This window comes from Carettochelys insculpta, chromosome 8, assembly GCF_033958435.1.
Source record: "Carettochelys insculpta isolate YL-2023 chromosome 8, ASM3395843v1, whole genome shotgun sequence".
NCBI lineage: Eukaryota > Metazoa > Chordata > Testudines > Carettochelyidae > Carettochelys > Carettochelys insculpta.
In genome coordinates this window covers 5339136-5357802 of record NC_134144.1, presented here as the reverse complement: position 1 = coordinate 5357802, position 18667 = coordinate 5339136, and the positions used below count along the sequence as shown (strand labels likewise).

The window sequence follows — 18667 nt, the reverse complement described above, 5'->3', positions numbered from 1 at the left end:
CCAGGGCAAATGGAATCAAGGTAGGCCTCACAAGAGGTATAAAGACTGCGTGAAGGCCAACATTGCTCATGCTGGTTCAAAACCAGATCAGCTAGAGCAGCATGCAAAAGACAGAACAGGCTGGCGTGCTCTCGTACGACACGCATATGACAACTTTGAACAGCAGCGACGTGTACGCCCCATTGATGCTCGTGAGAGGAAGAAAGCAACAGCAGCAGCCGCACCAACAGAGCCAGGACAATTCGCTTGCCCCCACTGTGAACACCCATGCTGTTCAAAGCTTGGGCTCCTCAGCCACATGCGAGTCCACAGTTGATGAACCTATGCAAGCTCAAGACGTCATCGTCGGACACGATGGACTACCTACTACTACTAGCACTGCAAAGACTAACAATTTTATTCATTACATCCATATAAGACCCACCCACGAAAGATCATTACCTAATAAATAAAGTTGTTAGTTTTTAAGGTGCTACAGGACTGCTTTTTTGGTGAAGCTACAGCCTAACACGGCTATCCCTCTGAACTGATCAGCCTGTTCAAGAACGACTGGTAGCCTCCTCCTGTACAGGAAAGGTTTGAATTATATCTATTTGAATTTGTAGCAGTGATTCAAATTAGGATTCAGCAGTTCCAATTAGGAACGAATAAAAAAAGGACATCACACCAATTTTGTCTCCCCCAGATGTCAGCCAAGCCAACACACATAATGTATTCACCCTTGTGGTAACCCGAGGTTGCACCAGCCTGAAAGCATCTGCCTCCAGGTTGCCCAGTAATTGCGTATTCGGTATCTATGGAACTGGCAGAAACATGTGCTCCCTAAACAAACCCTCCCTTTGACAGCTTGTCTGTGATGTCCCATGTAAGGCTGCCTTGGCTGCTCAGAATCAGGGCTCCTCCCAGTTTGTTTCAAGTGATCCCTTGTTAGCAGGGAAGCCTGGACTGCCGCTGAACAAATTTGTTTAAACCCTCCACCTCTGCTCCGGAGCTGAACAGCAATGGGATTTATGAGAAGTGGCGTCTGGAGACAAGAGGAAAATATTGGGTCATCAGAGCAGTGGCTTGAAGGAGCTGGCTCCACTGTTTATCTAGACCTCACTCTTGCCCAGGACAGACAGCTGGAGTCTCACAAAACACCCACCCCCGTTGCTCATAAAACCGAACGCAAGCCTAACTTCACATTGTCTCCTCAGAGGCACACGACTGTTTAGACAGAAAACTCCTTGATTTCATTGTGATCGGCCTCAGGCTGTGGAGTAGGGATGCCTTCCTTTCCTGGGGTCGCACATTATGTATAGGCTAGTAAAAGAGAGGGAGCCGTGCTAATCTATACACTATCAAAAGAAAAAAGCAGTACAGTAGCACTTTAAAGACTAGCAAAATAATTTATTAGGTGATGAGCTTTCGTAGGACAGACCCACTTCTTCAGACCGTAGCCAGACCAGAACAGACTCAATATTTAAGGCACAGAGGACCAAAAACAGTAATCAAGGTTGGCAATTTTTGACTATTTTTGGTTCTCTGTGCCTTAAATATTGAGTCTGTTCTGGTCTGGCTATGGTCTGAAAAAAGTGGGTCTGTCCCACGAAAGCTCATCACCTACTAAATTATGTTGTTAGTCTTTAAAGTGCTACTGGACTGCTTTTTTGTTATGTGTCGGCTGAGTGTCTATCTCAAAGAGGTCACAAAAGGCTGCTAGGTTCTCTCTCTGCCCCCTTTGCGTGGATGTTTGATGGGAAAAGCACATACATTTTGCACAAGTCAGGCAATGAGCTGGAGAGCACAAGAACTACATTCTCTCCTGATTTGGAAATGAGCAGCAGGGAAAGTGAAGCCAGAGAGCTGAAGCAGTCCCCTCAGAACAGCACGCCAGGCGTGTCTGCCAGGTTGGAATCAGATATGCCCCAAATAAGGGAAGCTGGGGCCCCAGAGCTGAGCAGTTAATTTGATAAATGGCTTTCCAACACCACTTGTGTTTTTCTCTTTGCTTGCATGTTTCTCTTTGCTGCTGGCTTTGCTCTTTCTCCTGAGTGAATAGAAAAGGTTGGGACCTCACCTGGTGCAAGCTGGCTTGGCAGCCATCTTGTCGGCTTGACTGCACCTGTCCAACGTCAGAGGACTGTGTTAACAGCCTTATCCATTTTAAGGCAGTTGGTTTGTTTTCGCCACAGCGTCTGGTTTTCTCTCTCCCCCTTGCTTTGCTCCCGCGGTCAAGACTTGCCCCCCAGCTTTCTGCCTCTGACGTACAAATGAGGTGCAGCAACAACAAGAGACGAGGCAGGACTTTTTTTAACCTTTGACAGTCAGTCTGCACAACTCCACCTGGAAGCCAGCCAGGTAAGGGATGAAATTCCTCTCCAGGAGAACACGGTGGACACAAAAGTGGATACACTCATCCCTCATTTAACGGGTACTTTACTTATGAGTACTCGATAAAATGAGGAACGCGTATTCCTACCTTATTCACTATATGAGTGAACTTCCCCCGCTTATATGAGTGGGGTCCCTGGCCGGGGGGCAAGGGAGACCCACAACCCTGCAGCTGGCTCAGCTCCAGCTGTGGGGTCCCTGGCTGGGTGTGGGGAGACCCTCAGCTGGAGCCTTCTCCCTCCTTTCTCTCAGACATGCAGCTTCCAGACAGCCCTTCAGCTGGGGGAAAAGAGCGAGAAGGCTCTTAGCCTGGTTCCCTCCCTTGCAATGGTGGGAATGTGAAACTGACCGGCCATGAGTTGGTCAGTTTCCCGGCCCCACAAACCCTGGGGAGACTGGAACCAGCCTGTCCCTGGTTCCCAGCTCCTGCTACTCTGGGAGCCAGGAAACTGACCAGCCCTGCTGGTTCCTGGCTCCCCTCCCCTTGCAGGAAAATTCAAATTATGCAGGGGTTGCAGGAACAACCCCTGGGAAACCTAAGGGTTTACTGTATTAGACCCTCAGCCAGGTATTGACTGCTCTCCACAGTCCCAAATTTCCTCCAGGCTTAAACCCGCCCAGCAGCCACAAACCTCCTCCAGCCTTTGACTTCCTCAGCAGCCCCAAACCACCCCCAGCCATTAGACTCTCCCTGCAACCCCAGCCTGCCCCCAGCCTTCCACATACACTCTGCAGCCCCAAATTTCCCCCAGTCTTAGGACCCGCCCCTGCATCCCTCAACAGTCCCAGCCTTAGATACTCCTCCTCCTCCTGCAGCGTCTTCTCCAGGTCTGCTAGGCTGGGTGGCTCTCCCAGCCCTCCTACTCCCAGCAACTAACTCAAGTGTTAACGTTTGTCAGCTTATAGGTAATTGCTATCTCCAGTGATAGAGAAGCTGCCAGCTCCAGCAGCTATTTCTATTGATAATTATCTCCCTGAGGCAGCAGTATTAAGAAACTGCAAATGGCTTCTTTAACAGCCACATGCAGCTCAGAACTGCCCAGCTGGTGACCTTTAATAAATCCAGTGGGACCCATGTTTGGGTCCTGACCCATAGTTTGGGAATCTCTGCTCTATGTACATACACTACATCCTATTTCTGGTGCCAAACTATTCGAATACATCAGAAAAATACCTAAACTCAACTGGTTTATGTCAAGTTACAAGCATTTGGAATGAATTGGAGACTTTTACATGTATTTTAATGGGAATTTAGTGTCGTTCTTATGAGTTTTCGCCTATGAGCAGAAATTTGGGAACCAATTGTGTTCATCTAGTGAGGGATGAGTGTATATGTCATTCATAGGGTCATTTTTCTTATAAGAGAATAACAGGCAGTTCAACAAACAGTGGAGCTTAAATTTTAGAGCACTCAACGAACTTGATCATAATTATCTAGAGCTGCTTGAAAAATGGAAACACTTTTCAAGAAAAAAGTTGTCCCTTTTTGGTCAACTTGTTTTTCAAAATGCTGTTTATCAAATTTCTAACTTCAGTCTGGCCCAGTGTTCTTCTTGGCTTTGTGAATAGTGGTAGTGTTAAAGAAGAAGAAAACTAAATTTAAATCCAAAAACTATGACCTAAAACTGGTTCTTTCCCATGGCTGAATTTCCTGATTGTGAACATCCATTTCTCCCATTTGCTTTGCAAGAGTGACCTGCTGAAAGAGACAAGATGAAGCGGCTGTAGACATGAACAGTCAGTACAATCCCCAAACACCCGCATTCTTAGAGCTCTGAGCCAAGTGGCTAGAAAGGAATTTTAAAAGTCGGTAATAACCGCTGTAAAGATTTCTGCAGAAATGAAACGTTGGCAGCTAACAACTCCTTTGCTCCCTCCATCTGATTTATTGAATTCTTACCTCAGAGGATCAAAGCAGAAGCACTTTACTTCCACCTAGTGTAAACCTACTGAGAACTCTTGAACAGTTGTCATGGTAGAGGTCTAGGCACGGTTGGGTGAATATAAATCAGTTAAAGGATGTGAGAAATCTATGGATAAAAAATACTGTGGTCCGGATCCTGTCCCACTGGTTTCAGCGGGAATTAGGTGACTAAATAATTTTAAGGATCTAGACCTGAATGTGCACAAATGAGCACAGTACTATTGATTTCAATCAGGATAAGTCAACGTACACCAGCCAAGGACATGATCCATTCCAGAGAGCCAGTTTGGTACCAGAATAAGTTGGAAGAGAGGGGAAAGGAAGACGGTTTCATTCCCTAGCTTATTCTACTCCCTTCTAGGGCCTGGTAATGGGAGATGATTAGCCAGTGACACAGCCATCCTTATGAGGGATCCCTACCCAGTGCTCCAAAATAAAGCACTTCTCCCCTCCTTGATGCCCATTAGTGTGTCCTGGGAATAGTTCCTTTCCACCTTCTAGAGCAGGGTTGGGAAATAATTTTTGCAGAGGGGCCACTCCATGAATTTTGGTGCTGGTCACGAGCTGGCTCTGGGCTCCCCGGAAAGGGTGGGGTCTTGGGCAGAAGGGCTGAGGGCTACAGACTGTGTGTGAGTATGAAGCAAAACCAGGTCATGAGATGGACAGCGGACTGCAGGCCCAAACCTGAGTGAGCAGTGCTACTCGTCCTTGTTGCTGCCCGTGGTACACACCTTGTGTAACACGTGTACAGCTGCAGGGCACCACTTCTTCGTACAGCAGGTCATAGCTAAGCTCTTACAGGGGGCTTTGCAAAAATCAGCCTTCAGGCCCAGGTTTAGAGAGCTTTGCCCTTGGATGGAATGGACCCAGGATTTCATCCATTGTCTTTTGTATGGCTAAGACCCAACCTCCCAAAGGATTCCATAGATGTGAGACTGTATCTCTCAAACATCGTGATTTAGGGGTGGTAAATTCTTGTGCCAGTGAACTTGTTCCCCACCACTTTTATAAATTATCTGACAGCACTTTCATTTTTCTAAATATATTTGTTATTCAAAGTTGTTCAACGTACACCTTCCATGAAATATTTCATTCTGTGGCTTCATCTCAAACTAGACATGTTGGTGGCCTCTTGGACTATTCCTGAGTCATGGTGTTTGATTGATCAGCTAAATCCAATTACTTTAGTAGCATTTTTGAGCCCTTAGTAGGTATTTTTTAGTTGTTTTAAATCTAAGTGAGTCAGCCTTTTTGGTTACTGACCTTTTAAGGCAGGAGAAAGGCAAGCACATTTCACCATGGCTTCTGCTCTGCTTCTGGTTCGCAGGTGTTTATAAGACTTTCACTTTCTGAACAAAGAAATCTTGCATATAAATATTCATAACAAATGCACGAAAAGGACAGTGCGTGGTATCAAAGGGAGCTCATCATTCTTACTCAGAGACCAAATCAACTCAGTCTACAAGTTTTTGTTATATCAGAAAAGTACAACTTTCTCCTCGAGGGAGAGGGAGTAGACATTCTATGAGAGATCCTGATACAGGTTGAAGCTCTAGTCCTGCAGCCTTGGGACCTGACCGGTGCTGAAGGAGAGAATTTGCTAACTCACAGAAGGTCAATATTGTCCAGCAGCATCACCAAGATGTCTACTGGGCCCTTAGAAGACATGTAGGGGTAAATGACAACTAAATAACAGCACAGAGCACTGAGAGCCGGGACTGGTGATGGTAAACAAACTTTATGGAACCACGGGAAACTTGTCCACACCCATAATAAAGTAGCCATCCGGCTAACTAAAATCACGCCAGATTACAGATGTTGTTGGACAAGAGAGTTCTGTATTAGAGAGGTTCAACTGGTATTGTAAAGTAACATGTTTGCAAATAAAGCAACCAGTCCTGTAGCACCTTAAAGACTAATGTTATTTATTAGGAAAGACCCACTTCTTCTCTCAGTAACACTTCAAATCTGAAGAAGCGGGTCTTTCCCATGAAAGCTCATCACCTAGTAAATAATATTGTTAATCCTGAAGGTGCTCCAGGACTGCTTGCTTTGTTTTGTGAAGGTACAGGCTAACACGGCTACCTCTCTGAAACTTTTCATTTTTATAGTGGCATTTATAAAGAAAAACATTTCTCCTCCCTGGTCCATTCCTATTATTGGTTAAAATTAACTTCAGGTCATACTTTTGTCGGTCCATTGCAAATAAAAGCGCGACTCTCGCTTTCACAGGCCATCGCCTTCTTTCTCTTCCACACCCCTACACTCTTATTTCCCTGAACTGAATGCCTACGCTGCCACCTTCTGACTATTCCGTGTCAGAGCAGCCAGCAAATGAATTTCATCCTGTGATCAGGAGAAAACAAAAATCACCTTTTTCCCATTCTCGAACTTGCCACATACACATAGAATCATAGAACAATAGAGCTGGAAGAGACCTAAAAAGCCATCAAGTCCAGCCCCCTGCCCAAGGCAGGACCACACTTATCAGATCAGCCCAGCCAGGGCTTTGTCGAGCCAAGACTTAAACACCTCCAGGGATGGAGTTTCAATCACGTTTAAGTCAGTCAGTAAAATACTCTGAAATTCCTTATATCAGCCGAGATCTGATTTCATACTGTGACAAAAGATCTTTCCCCACTTTGCCATGAATACTCCAGCTCCTTTCTTTCTCATTTAGTTGATCTAACTGGTGCAGAGGTGAGGTCTAACGTTAAATTTGCAAAGGACTGAAATCTAAATGCACTACCTGGAAGATTAACCTAGTTAGGGTCAATTTTCCAGGGTACAATTTTGCGCTCCTAGTTGGGGATGCGTGAAAGCAAACTATCAGGGCTTGACAGTTGACCCCGTCCTCCTCAATCTCACAAGGAGTGAGGTCTAAGGGAGAGTTTCTCCCATCAACCTCCCGCAGTGAGGTCTAAGGGAGAGTTTCTCCCATCAACCTCCCTCAGTGAGGGCAGCCAGATGAGTTCATTGTAGATAAGCTGAATCCAATTGCCGTTGCTGGAATTGCGTATCTACAATCAACTTTAAGGTCTAGTGTAGACCTGGCCTAAGACAATGCACTGCATCCACGTCACACAAAGCCATTTGTCCAGCAACAGACACAGACTTATGCACAGCTCTGCTAAGCATGCTCAGTAGCATGCAAGTTACAGGGCAGAGGGTTGGTAATAGCCCGCTTGTCAGGTGGTATAAATGAGAACTCTGTGGGATGCATAACAGCTGAAAACCTGTCCAAGTTTCAGGGGTGGTGGTTGTGTCTGCTTCTTACCAAGGCTGGCTGGAAAAAAGAAATGGAACATGGCCATTATTTGAAGATGGGGAACAATTTTTCTCCCCTCTTGATTAAGCAGGAGCTTGATTCAAAGACCATGTGAAAGGTTGTTTTGCTATTCAAATACACCCAGAAATGGTATTTAAAAAGAGCCCCAAGGAGGGAAGTGAAGAAATGCTCAAACAGAGGTGAAACATGAAAACAAGCCACATCTCTCCATAAAATTATGCAAGAAGCTACAGGCCTAGAATCTGGTCATGGACCAGGAGAGGCATTTACACACAAAGCAGGGCAGAGCCGCAGTGACCTCCCCCTGCTGCCCTTTGAACTGGAAGAGCGACAGGAGGAGGCCGTCTCCCACCCAGAAACTGCCAGCAGAGAGAAGCACATTAGAAATAAAGCCAGTATGTAAGAGAAAGCCAGCTCGAGCCTGTGCGGCACATCATAGCATGGCTTGTGTGGCTGAGACAACAGTGGCACCCAGTGGTCAGTCAGCTTTCCAGCAACCACGGTTCTAAGGAATTCAGAGGCTGGGTTGGTCACAGCCATGCCAACCACATGCACAGTTCACCACCAATCACGCTGCTCCTGGAGCCGCGGTGGGCAACCTGTGGCCCATCGGGGTTTCCACGTGTGGCCCATAAGACATTTTGTTTGCCGCAAGATTGCCAGATTCCACTGGTTTTTGCCTGCTTAGTTTTAACTCCTGCCGGTCTCACAAAAGTGCCAAGGGCATGAAGCAAGGGATGGTATGCCCCGAAGAAGTCCTGCTGAGTACAGTGATGGAGTATCCTGCTTCTCCGACACATTGAGTCTCCAGCAGGACAGCATTCAGATTTTCACGCGGGCACAAGATACTCCGCAAGAAGTTTCTTCTAAAATGACTCACCAGCGCAGCACAACAATATGGATCAAATAGGAGAATGACAGCAGGAGACAGTACAAGTTACTTTCTCATCAAGCTGCCCATGCCACGGCCCTGGAGCTCCGGCCTCTGACGCTACCTTTGAACCACTGGGCTGGGGCAACTGCCCCATTTTCCCCCATCCGGTTGGTGGGCTTGCTTATCACAGACCATCTCAATTTCTCTGGGAACTAGGTTTCTCTCTCCTGTATGTGCAAGATCACATCAACCGCTCTAAAAGTAAATTTTAAAGATCCCAATTTACCTAGGCGTATTTAGAAGCTTAGTTATCACCTCTGTTTTGCTATCAGTAAGTGAAAAGTCGTATCAGTTACTTCACCGGCTGGCCTCAGGCTTAATAGTAATGTCCGTGCACTGGCATAGCTATTTCTCTATGGATCAATTTAAGAGCCCAGTAACTCTAAAAACAATCTACGACGGGCGTGTGTTTAAAAGACTTTCTGTGTAGACGCATTGTCACGGACCATATCTCGCAAACCAAGCAGTTCACGGCAATGACCTATTTCTGTCCTGTGGCACCTCAGAGACATTTATTAGGTCATGAGCTTTTGTGGGCAAAATCCATCTCATCAGATGATTTGGGGTAGGAAAACAGAATCCAGGGGTTATATGAGAATGAGCGAAGTGTCCAAGTCCCATTGAAACCATGTGTGACTGGGGTGCCTAACCTCCATATGTTCCTTTGAAAGCCTCTACTGTATTCCTCCCGGCGCTCAGTTCAGTGGGAGTTTGGTCCCAGGACTAGAAAATTAATCAACTTAAGGGTGTAGCTCGCTCGGCCGAGTCATTAAGCTGACCAAAGCGATGGTGTAGACACCAGATTGAAGAATTCCTTGATCAGCCTCGCTTTTGCCTCTGGGAGAGGTAGACTTACCACAGTGGTGGAAGAGCATCTTCCATCCATGTAGCAAGTGTCTGCACGATGGCGGCACAGCTGTAGCACTTCTAGCTTAGACACCCCTTGTGTATCGCACACAAGTGAGTGAAGCAGATGCTCCCAGTACCCTCTGCCACTCAACAAGCAGTACTGAAACAGCCTATTTTTGGTTGAGACACAAGCAGGTCCCGGTGGAGGCAGAAATGGTCGGACATCCCCTCAAATGAGAACTTTAACTGTTTTTTGCAGAACTCTGGATTTATTAAATTAATGTTTCATTGATGTATAGAACTGACATTTTCTCAGGAAGAATAAGAAACATTTATAAGTCATGTACATTTGAAACATGGTTGGTATAAACAAATAAAAGCTCTATCTTGCTAGCTTGTTTCCCAGGAAGCTTCCAATGAAAGCATCTCTTTCAGCTGGACTGTCAACAGTAGTTCTACTAACCAATAAGAAACAAGAACACCTGCTTATTCTTCATGTCCAGTGTTTTAAAATTATTGCTTATTACCAGATAAAACAGCAAGATAACAGATTGTGTCCTTATTAAAAATCTCAGATCACAAGCTTTATAAGAGCATACTTTTTTGCACAGTACAATCATCTTTTTTTTTCCTCCATTTAAAATAATGCAGTTATGACGACCAAAGTTTTCCAAAAGCAGCTAGTGATTTTGGGTGCCCAACCTGAGAGGCTCCAAAGGGGACAGCTTGTCTTAGGTGATTGATAAACACATGCTGAAAATCAGTTTCCTCTAAAGTGTCCAGTTGAGCATGGAACAATGGGAGCGTCCCAAAATCACTAGTCACTTTGGGAAGGTCGTGGCCGATGTGTTTACAGAGATTGGGTGAAAAGGTTCCAATAATCCCAATGTCTTTGGGACAGGATCTCCCTGGGAGCTAAGCTTGGAATGAGGATCCTTCATGTCAGCTTTAGCCTCATGCTTGAGTTACAGAGCTCAGTTTCAAACATCCAGTTTCCTGTCGCAGGAGGGAAGATGCTCACGGGAGGAGGAGGGTTTGATTTTCTGCCACCTTGCCTGCAGAAGTAACTCGGGGGCTGAATAAATAAGGAACGGAATGTTTTTTCTTCATGCAGCACTGCTGAGGAAAAGGGAGACGGTGCCCATGTCAGCACCTTACCACGTCATCTGTCAAGTGCTGTCCGGGACGCATGCAAATAAATCCACTCAAGCCTCCTGCCACCGATTGCTGCCTGACTGCTACCTTCCCTTCGCTGCAGAGGGGATGGGGGAAGATAAAGTCTCACTGATGTAATGCAAAATTGCAAAATACCATCCATTGCAGTGGAGGGATGGGTCCACCATGGAGAAAGGTTTAACATGTTTCCAGGCTAAGGAAGTTTTAAAAGAAGTCGGTCATGGGTTCTCCTGACTACAAATGGAGGGAGGCCACTGGGAGCAGCCAGAAATACAAATCTTTATATGCAGCTCGGACAAGAGGCAGCCCAGCCTTTACGCCACTCTGCACAAGGGGCTCCCTCCTCCCCAAACACACACCCATATCATCGCTCAGCCGATGGTCTGGTACGTTCTTCCACTCACAGGACACCGCACCCTCCACTAGGAGACATTCCTGCGTCCAGGTCCATGTCAACCCACCCTGGATCCCTTTGACTGGGGAACCCTTGCAGACCCGTTGCTCCCAATAAAGACGTTTTCCTTAGGCACTCTGCTCTTGGGGATCCCCTTTTTTCCCCACGAAGGAAAGAAAAACCACATCGCCTCAGCTAGTCTCAGCGAGTGAGCCAGCTCCTGTGAGGAACAGGAAACCCAGCCCACCTCCAGCCCATGCAGTCTTTTCAGGGCAGCGGAGAAAGAACGTGCTGCATTTCTTTCTGCTTCCTGTCTGCACTTGCTGTGCTGGGTGTCTTCGGATAGGCGATGCTGGCCACCTTAAAGAATTCATCCGCCGCGTCCAGGGCAATAAGCCGTTCCTGTCAAAGCAACGAGGGCGTCAGAATTGCTTTGCAACAGTTTCCGTTCAAAGATGCCCTCTGAGACAGGCTTACAAAGCCATCGGGCCTCCCTCTTCCCTGTGCAATGCCACTGTCATGTCGCCAATAGAAATCAGTAGCACAGAGATGGAGTCACTCTCAGGTGAATTAGGCTCATGGCCTACGGCGCAGACGTGTTTATCTTGGCGCCCAAAGGGGCCGCCAGGGCAGCCATGGACTGCACAGTCATGGCTGGGAAAATGGGGTTCACCGGGCTTTGACCCTGTGTGTTTTGCTACTTATCTCCCTTTTGTGACCTCATTAGCAGAGGGGGTTAGCGAATTTGGGAACATGCAGCTACCTACCACCACAAAGAGGTACCGCTCAGAGAGCTCCCAGCCGGCTGGGAAAATGTTCGTCTCCTCAGAGAGCTTCAGCAGAATCTCCCGGGCTTTGCTCATGTTCTGAGAATCGCTGACGACGCTAAGTTTGGTCACAGACAGCAGAGAGTCAGCCTCCTTCTGGAACCCTGCAACACAACCGAGCGGCCCCGTTGAAATGAAAGACGCTCAACATGGAGGAACATCCCTGGGCAGTAACATTGCTGCAAAGACCCGACCGACTCAATCCAGGCGCCTTGTGCACATAAAATCATAGAACACTGGGACTGGAAGGGACCTCGAGAGGTCACCGAGTCTGGTCCCCTGCCCTCACAGCAGGAGCGAGCACCACCTAGACCGTCCCTGATAGATGTCTATGTAACCTGCTCTTAAATATCACCAGTGATGGAGATTCCACAACCTCCCCCAGGCAATTTTGGGGTCCACCTGCATTATGCCTTCCTGATCAACGAGCACCTTTGTTTGTGCTGGTTCAGCCTTCACCTGCTCCTTGGGCACGAGTACAGTGATTACCATCAATAGAAGCTGGGTGCCCGGCTCTTTTCACGATCCAACAGGGATCAGTGAAGCCAGCAGAGTTGAATGTATTCATCACCTCTCAGGGAAGGGAAGGGAAGAGCTGGGGGTTTGCTACTGATTTCCGGCTAAGTCCATCAAATTACAGTAAGGTCTCAGAGTATGCGACCCTGCTCTTACGCAGCTGACCCCAATTCCTTCAGTAAACCCTGGAAATGCACCATTTCCAGTTGTGCTTTACTCGCTCCGCCCCGGCCCTGGCTCAACCCACCCAGCTCTGCATGGCCTGGCTCAGCCCCCCGCTCAGCTCTGCTCACTCCCCACCCCCCGCCTCTGGCTCTAGCTCAGCACCTCTCAGGTGTGACTTCAGCTCAACCTCCCCAGCCCTGGTTCAAACCCCGCTCCTGGCTCGCCCCACACCCCCGCCTGTGGCTCCGGCTCACCACCCCTTATGCACAGCTCTGACTCAACCCACCCACCCCTCCACTCTGGTTCAAACCCCCAGTGGCCTGGCTCATCACCCGAGCAGGGTTCCAGATCACCATCCCTGCACACAGCTCTGGCTCAACTCCACCCCTCACCCCCCTGCAGCCCTGCCAGGCTTAATCCTCCCCCAGCTGCCCCCCAACCCCAGGACTTATCTTTCTGCTCCTTCCCCGGCTGCAGAACATGTTCTACCGGGGAAAAAGCTGGACCCCGACTCGTGCGACTCACGTACTCCGAGACCTTAGTGTACTTGGTTCGTGGCTCAGGTCTCCCCTTGGATAAATGGAGGATTTCTTACACGTCAAGGAGCAGCTGGGTTGACAGCCACCGTGGGCACCAGGGCAAGGCGTGAGGGGCTGGGCCCATGCCCCCGGAAGGGGTGGAGCCTCAGCCAGAAGGGGCGGAGCCATGGGAGTCAGCTCTTAGTGATGCCCAGAGCATGGCACTCGCCCCCAGTCCTCAGAAGCTGCACAGAGGGGCGGAGTGACACTCCCGTGGCATTTGAAAGGGGCCCAGTGGTGGGCGGGACTCTCGCGTTTACCTAACTCTTCCAAAATACGTTTCCACCGGCTCCTCACTTCCTTTCGGATTTGCCGCAGGGTGTAGATGTCGTAGTTCAGTTTCTGCCATTCCTGCAAGGCAAGAGGAGAACAGAGTCAGGCTTCTTCGCTCTGTACAGCCCATCCCGCCTGGGGGACTTTCCTCCCTTGGCGCATGCCTCCATCAGAGCTGTATGAGCCAGTGGCATTCAGTTTGTTCGCAGCATGGTGGAGCTATGGCACCTTTGTCAACCAAAGCAAGCTTTTTCCCCATTTTAATCTCATTGCCACTGGAGTCAGTTAAGCTGCAGAAGTACAAGCGTTAAGTTTGACTCCAGCATCAACATCATTAATGAAGTGCTAATTGCAAGGCCCCCTGTAACTGTGTTTTAAAACACCAGCTCATCTTCCGTACAGCTGGGTGTGAAGTGCCATGTATTCTCAGTGAACAAAGGCATGAAACGAGATTAAAAGAACAATACTAGAAATTAAAAATAACCCCATCCCCAGAAGAAGCAATTTTTCTCCATCAAAACCAAATGGACTAGAAAATTTCAGCCAGCCTCAGTTGGACCCAATTCTTTTCCCACTGTACTCTGCGAAATTAGCATTTGTCTATTAGTAATTGCACCCTAAGATGACAATTTTTAGTTGCAGCCTTTCTACGTAATTATACAAAAATTATCAGCAGAATGCATTCTACTGGCAGATATAACACTCCCGTCTTTAGAAATGAAAGGTCCGTTTGTTTGCATTTTTTCCCCACAGTCATTCTGCACAAGACTTTGTGCTTCCATGAGTTGTGTGTTTTTAGAGGAGGAAAGTGCAGGTAATTACTAGGTAATAAGTAAACAGATAATTACTAACACGCAGATGCTAATTTCACTTTTAAATCTGATCTGCAAATACTGTAACCATGTCCCAGTTCCTCTTTTTCTTTCCATTTAAACACGCATTAAAAAACACATCTTTTTCCCTAAGACGGATTTTGCTGAAATTTGCTCCAATGTAACAAAACTGGTTTCAATTCATACCAAGACAAGTGTGAACTTTGTCTGGATTTTTTTTTAAGAGATTTAGGGACATTCTTAATCCAAAGCAAGTGTCCACAGTCTGGGAGGTTTAGATCCACAGCACTGAGCTAAAAGAGTAGCTGGTAGTTATTTTCTGTGTGGACCAGCCAGTACGAGGGAATGAGACACTCTTTGCCACAGGGTCTCCTGGCTGTGCTATATCGGGACTCAGAAATACCAGGTTCTAGGCCCAGTTCCAGAAGGGTGTGTACCGTGGTGGTTGCCGACTCTTCTGTCCCTAGTTGCCCTTAAATGGCTTTCTCTGCTGCCTACCCTTGAGACCTTTAGGTTTCCCAACTGTGGCTCTTGCACCTCTGAACGTGACTTGGGCCAGGTCAAAAAGTCGATCTAAGACACACAACTCCAGCTATGACAATTGCGTAGCTGGAATCGATGTATCCTAGCTCGATTTTTCTGGCCACCCACACAGCAGGATGTCGATGGGTGAAACTCTCCCGTCGACCTCCCTTACTCCTCCGACAACAAGGAATCTCCAGGGCTGACTGGCGAACCCTGATGGTTCGATTTAGCGCATCGCCACTAGGAGGACTAAATCAAACCCCAGAAGATCAATCCTGAATGACAATCTTCCGGTAGTTTAGATGTACCCTCAGGCTGACCACTTCTCTGCCTCAACACCAGAAGCACTGAGCACAGAGAGTGTCTTCGTGCCCACAGACCACAGCGGTGCCCAGCACTGAGGAGGAAATAAGGCAAAGGAAGTCCGGCTCAGCCTCAGCAGCTCTGGAAGAGCAGCATGTATCAAATGTGCACACAACAGCAAGCCCAAGCTGGGCTGGGAGTTGAAGCATACTCAGTGAGGGGTCCCGGAGGTCTTCAGAAGCTATAAACCCCGCCAGATTTTCACAAGCAAAGACACATCTCGGGCAAGAGGGCAACCTGCCTGCCAAATGTCACCTCCCTGCTACAGAGCTGGAGCTCTTCAGTGGTGTTATTGTAAGAAACTAGAATCAGATGAACAACTCCCCCGGGGCGGGGGGGAGATAAAAAAGGGAAACCTGAGGCACACCCCCAACTGAGGAGATTTCAGCTGAAACTGAAGTTTGGCATAACTGAGGACAACTGAAATCGGGGCTTGTAATGGAAGTCAGATTTGCCTGGCACCAGTGTTCCCTGTGAGCTGAGCACTTGGGCAGCTGCTGGAGAGATTCAAATGCCACCCAGCTGATTAGCAGAGGGATCTCAGCGCTCACAGCCAGCAGCCTGTATTGCTATTGGTGGTGCTCCTCCGCACGTCTCGCTGCACATAAAATTTATTCCACCCCTGGATGATAATTACAGGCAACACTGCCTGCCACTAGAGCCTGTAATGCCAGCTCTAGCTCAAACAACGCACGACACAACCTCAGTGTGTTCAAGGCAGACAAACTGGTTGTGATGTTTCCATACTGCAGGCCCTGCAGGTTCACCTGGGAGCACTTTAGGTAATGCTAGTGTGCACTTCTGTGCTGGAATGGGAACGGGCTTGGGGTGCAAGGACACCGTGTTCCTCCACCAATGACTCAAGACATTAGGTGTCAACCCTATTTAGAGCAGAGAGGGGTGTGGCCCAGCAAGCTGAGGCTCACACAAGTACGTCTCGCTCGTTTTCTCTTGACTCACTAACTCTCTCATCCTGCCACCTCAGAGGCAGGTGGGGGTGGGTTCCAGGACAAGGAAATCCAGATTTTACCTAATCAAAACACCTCAGAGCGTCAGGCAGAGATTTTCAGCTCAGCCACACTCCTCCCACTGAACTTCATGGAATTAGGAGCTACAGGCCTTCGCTGACTTTGAACAGAGCTGCCTCAGTTTTTTCAAAATAGAAAAAGCCCAGGTCCCTCAGCATCTCCTCATAACCTGGCACTCCAACCCCGCAATCATTTTTGTTCCCTCTGCTGGGCTCTCTCCAGCCCGTCCTCCTCCTTTCTGTTGTGGGAGGCCCAAAACAGGGCACACTACTCCACATGTGGGTTCACCAGTGCCAACGAGAGGGGAACAATCAGTTCCCTCAGTCCTCTGGCAATGCTCCGAATTATGCAGCCCACTATGCTGTTAGCTTTCTTGGCAACAGGGACACACTGTTGACTCATATCCAGCTTCTCATCCATTGTAATCCTCTTCTGCAGAACTGAGCTTAGCCAGTTGGTCCCCAGCCTGTAGTGGTGCTTGGGATTCTTCCATCCCAGGGGCCCAACTCTTGTCCTTGTTGAACCGCATCAGATACCTTTTGTCCCAACCTCCCAATTTGTCTAGGCCACTCTGGACCCTCTCCCTACTTTCCAGAGTACGGATTCCTTTCTCCCTTCTCATTATTAGCCTCCCCCGGGATCCTGCCCATCAGTTCCCATCTGCTTTTCTGACATCCAGGGCCTGTATCCTGCTCCTTTCCTTTGTTCCTTCTGTCAGGACCCTGAGCAAAACACATCTCATGTCACTGCTGGAGTCTGGCATACAGAGTGAGCTTGGAAAATCTGTGGATGATGCGACTTGGTGTTCCCTATAAGCTGAGTGTTTGGGCAGCCACCCAGGAGAGATTCAGATGCTTCCCTTCTGATTAGCAGAGTGGCCACAGCTTGTACTGGTGTACATAGTGTGTACTGGTGGTGGAAAGCTGCACAGGCCTCCGTGTGGCAAAATTTATTCCACACCTGGATGGGACAAATCAGAGGGAACATTGTTGCTTCCTACTTCTGCTACCAATTCCTCCCTGTTTGTGAGCAGCAGGACTCCTGTTGGTTCCTTTAATGCTTATACCAGAAAACTGTCCTCACCACTCTCTGAAAACTTCCTATATGTATAATTGGAGATACACATCTCCTAGAGGAGGAAGGGACCTTGGGAGGTCATCTAGTCCAGTCCCCTGCCCTTCTGGGCAGGGCCAAGCACCATCCCTCAATGGTCTCCTCAAGGATTGAGCTCACAATGCTGGGTTTTACAGAGCGATGCTCAAGTCACAGAGCTATCCCTCCCCCTGCCAGCTGTCTGGCTGCTGCTGCTGCTGCTGCATTGCTCTCCCAGCCGATGTCAGGGCTCCTGAACTTCCCCGTGAGAGCCAAGGTCACCTGGTCCCTCTTGTAGCAGGGAACTCCAGTTAAGGAGCAACCTTTAGTCGCTCTACTTTGGAAGCACTGGCAGCCAGCTTCTCCTGTTATGGAGACGGTAAAAAGCTGTAGAACACATCTCTGTGCTTTGCAGTGTACAGTCAGTCAAGTCAAGACTGCAGCATTCCACATGAATAAACTGTTTTACCCTATTTCCTCAAATACAGCCAAAGGAAGTCCCCAGAGATTATCATCTCGAGGGAGAGGACCAATGATGTTACAATGGTTGTGAATTTAGGTCAGGAGAGCAGGGAAAAGTCAGACCAGCACACAGCATCTTATGAATTTTTCCCCCCCCCCAAGCCTGGAAATCTTTCATGCTAAGCCAGGAGTGTACTGGTGCTATTCACTATTCAGCAAACCATAACAGTTTCCCCTCCACACCCCCTCCTCTGGAGCCTGGAAATGGCCTCGCTGGTACAGTTTGGCACATGACCTGATGTTCTGAAGAGGAGATGTCATGGTAACAACCTGGAAGTCCCCTCTTGTGTCACTGCCTGGTCATGAGGATGCCAACCCCACCTCAGCAAGGAAGGAGGGGGATTATTTGTCAACTGAAGAAGATACTCCAGTTTGTGAGAGTTTGAGGAGAAGTTGAGTGGAACTTGAGGAGCACAAAAACCACCCCAAACACCAGCCTTTCCCATGTGAGGCCCACACTGCCGCAGACCATTCTGGCAGAGATCCCTTGGAATCCTCTCAGCGACCTCATGACCCAGAATGTTGCCAAGAAAGGAAGGAAAGGTCTGTGGGGAAAAACAAGCAGTGAATCGGAGCTCTCCAGCAAGAGCGCGCAAAGGAAGGGAAAAGACACACTTGACCAGTAACAGAGAGAGGTTGTGGCTGGACTTGTGACTAGTTTCCAGGATGACGGCAGACTCTTGCGCAACAACCCACGCAGCTCCAGAGCTGAAAATGAGGGTAAGGAAGAAGTGTCAAGCTCAGGCTGAGAGAACAAGTGCAAAGGGGAGACCTCACACGAAGGGCAGCCACCACAGCGACTGGCTTTGCAGAGCCGCTGGAGGGAGGAAGCACTTGCTTCTAGGAGGGGAAGTGATGTGCCCCAGATCGCAAGTTAACAGAGGCGGTGTGCTCTTGCGGGTGGGGCCTGGGACTGGGACTCCAGAGAGCTTGGTCCTGTCCTTGTCTGGCCTTTAACTGGCTACATGACCTTGAGCAAGTCACGTCACTCCTTTGTGCCTTTTGT

At 48.4% G+C, this 18667-nt stretch overlaps 1 protein-coding gene across 1 annotated transcript in view; it reads right to left on the bottom strand.

The window, feature by feature from the left end:
- Positions 1-9625: 9625 nt before the first annotated feature.
- The window catches only part of MREG (melanoregulin), a 34212-nt gene continuing 25170 nt past the window's right edge, over positions 9626-18667 (bottom strand). Inside the window, exons 3-5 of the mRNA XM_075001284.1 lie at positions 13286-13376; positions 11707-11870; positions 9626-11341 (exon numbers count right to left, since the gene is read on the bottom strand). Coding sequence (XP_074857385.1) covers positions 11207-11341; positions 11707-11870; positions 13286-13376 — 390 coding nt within the window. The 3' untranslated portion in view covers positions 9626-11206. The remainder of the gene's footprint in view (positions 11342-11706; positions 11871-13285; positions 13377-18667) is intronic.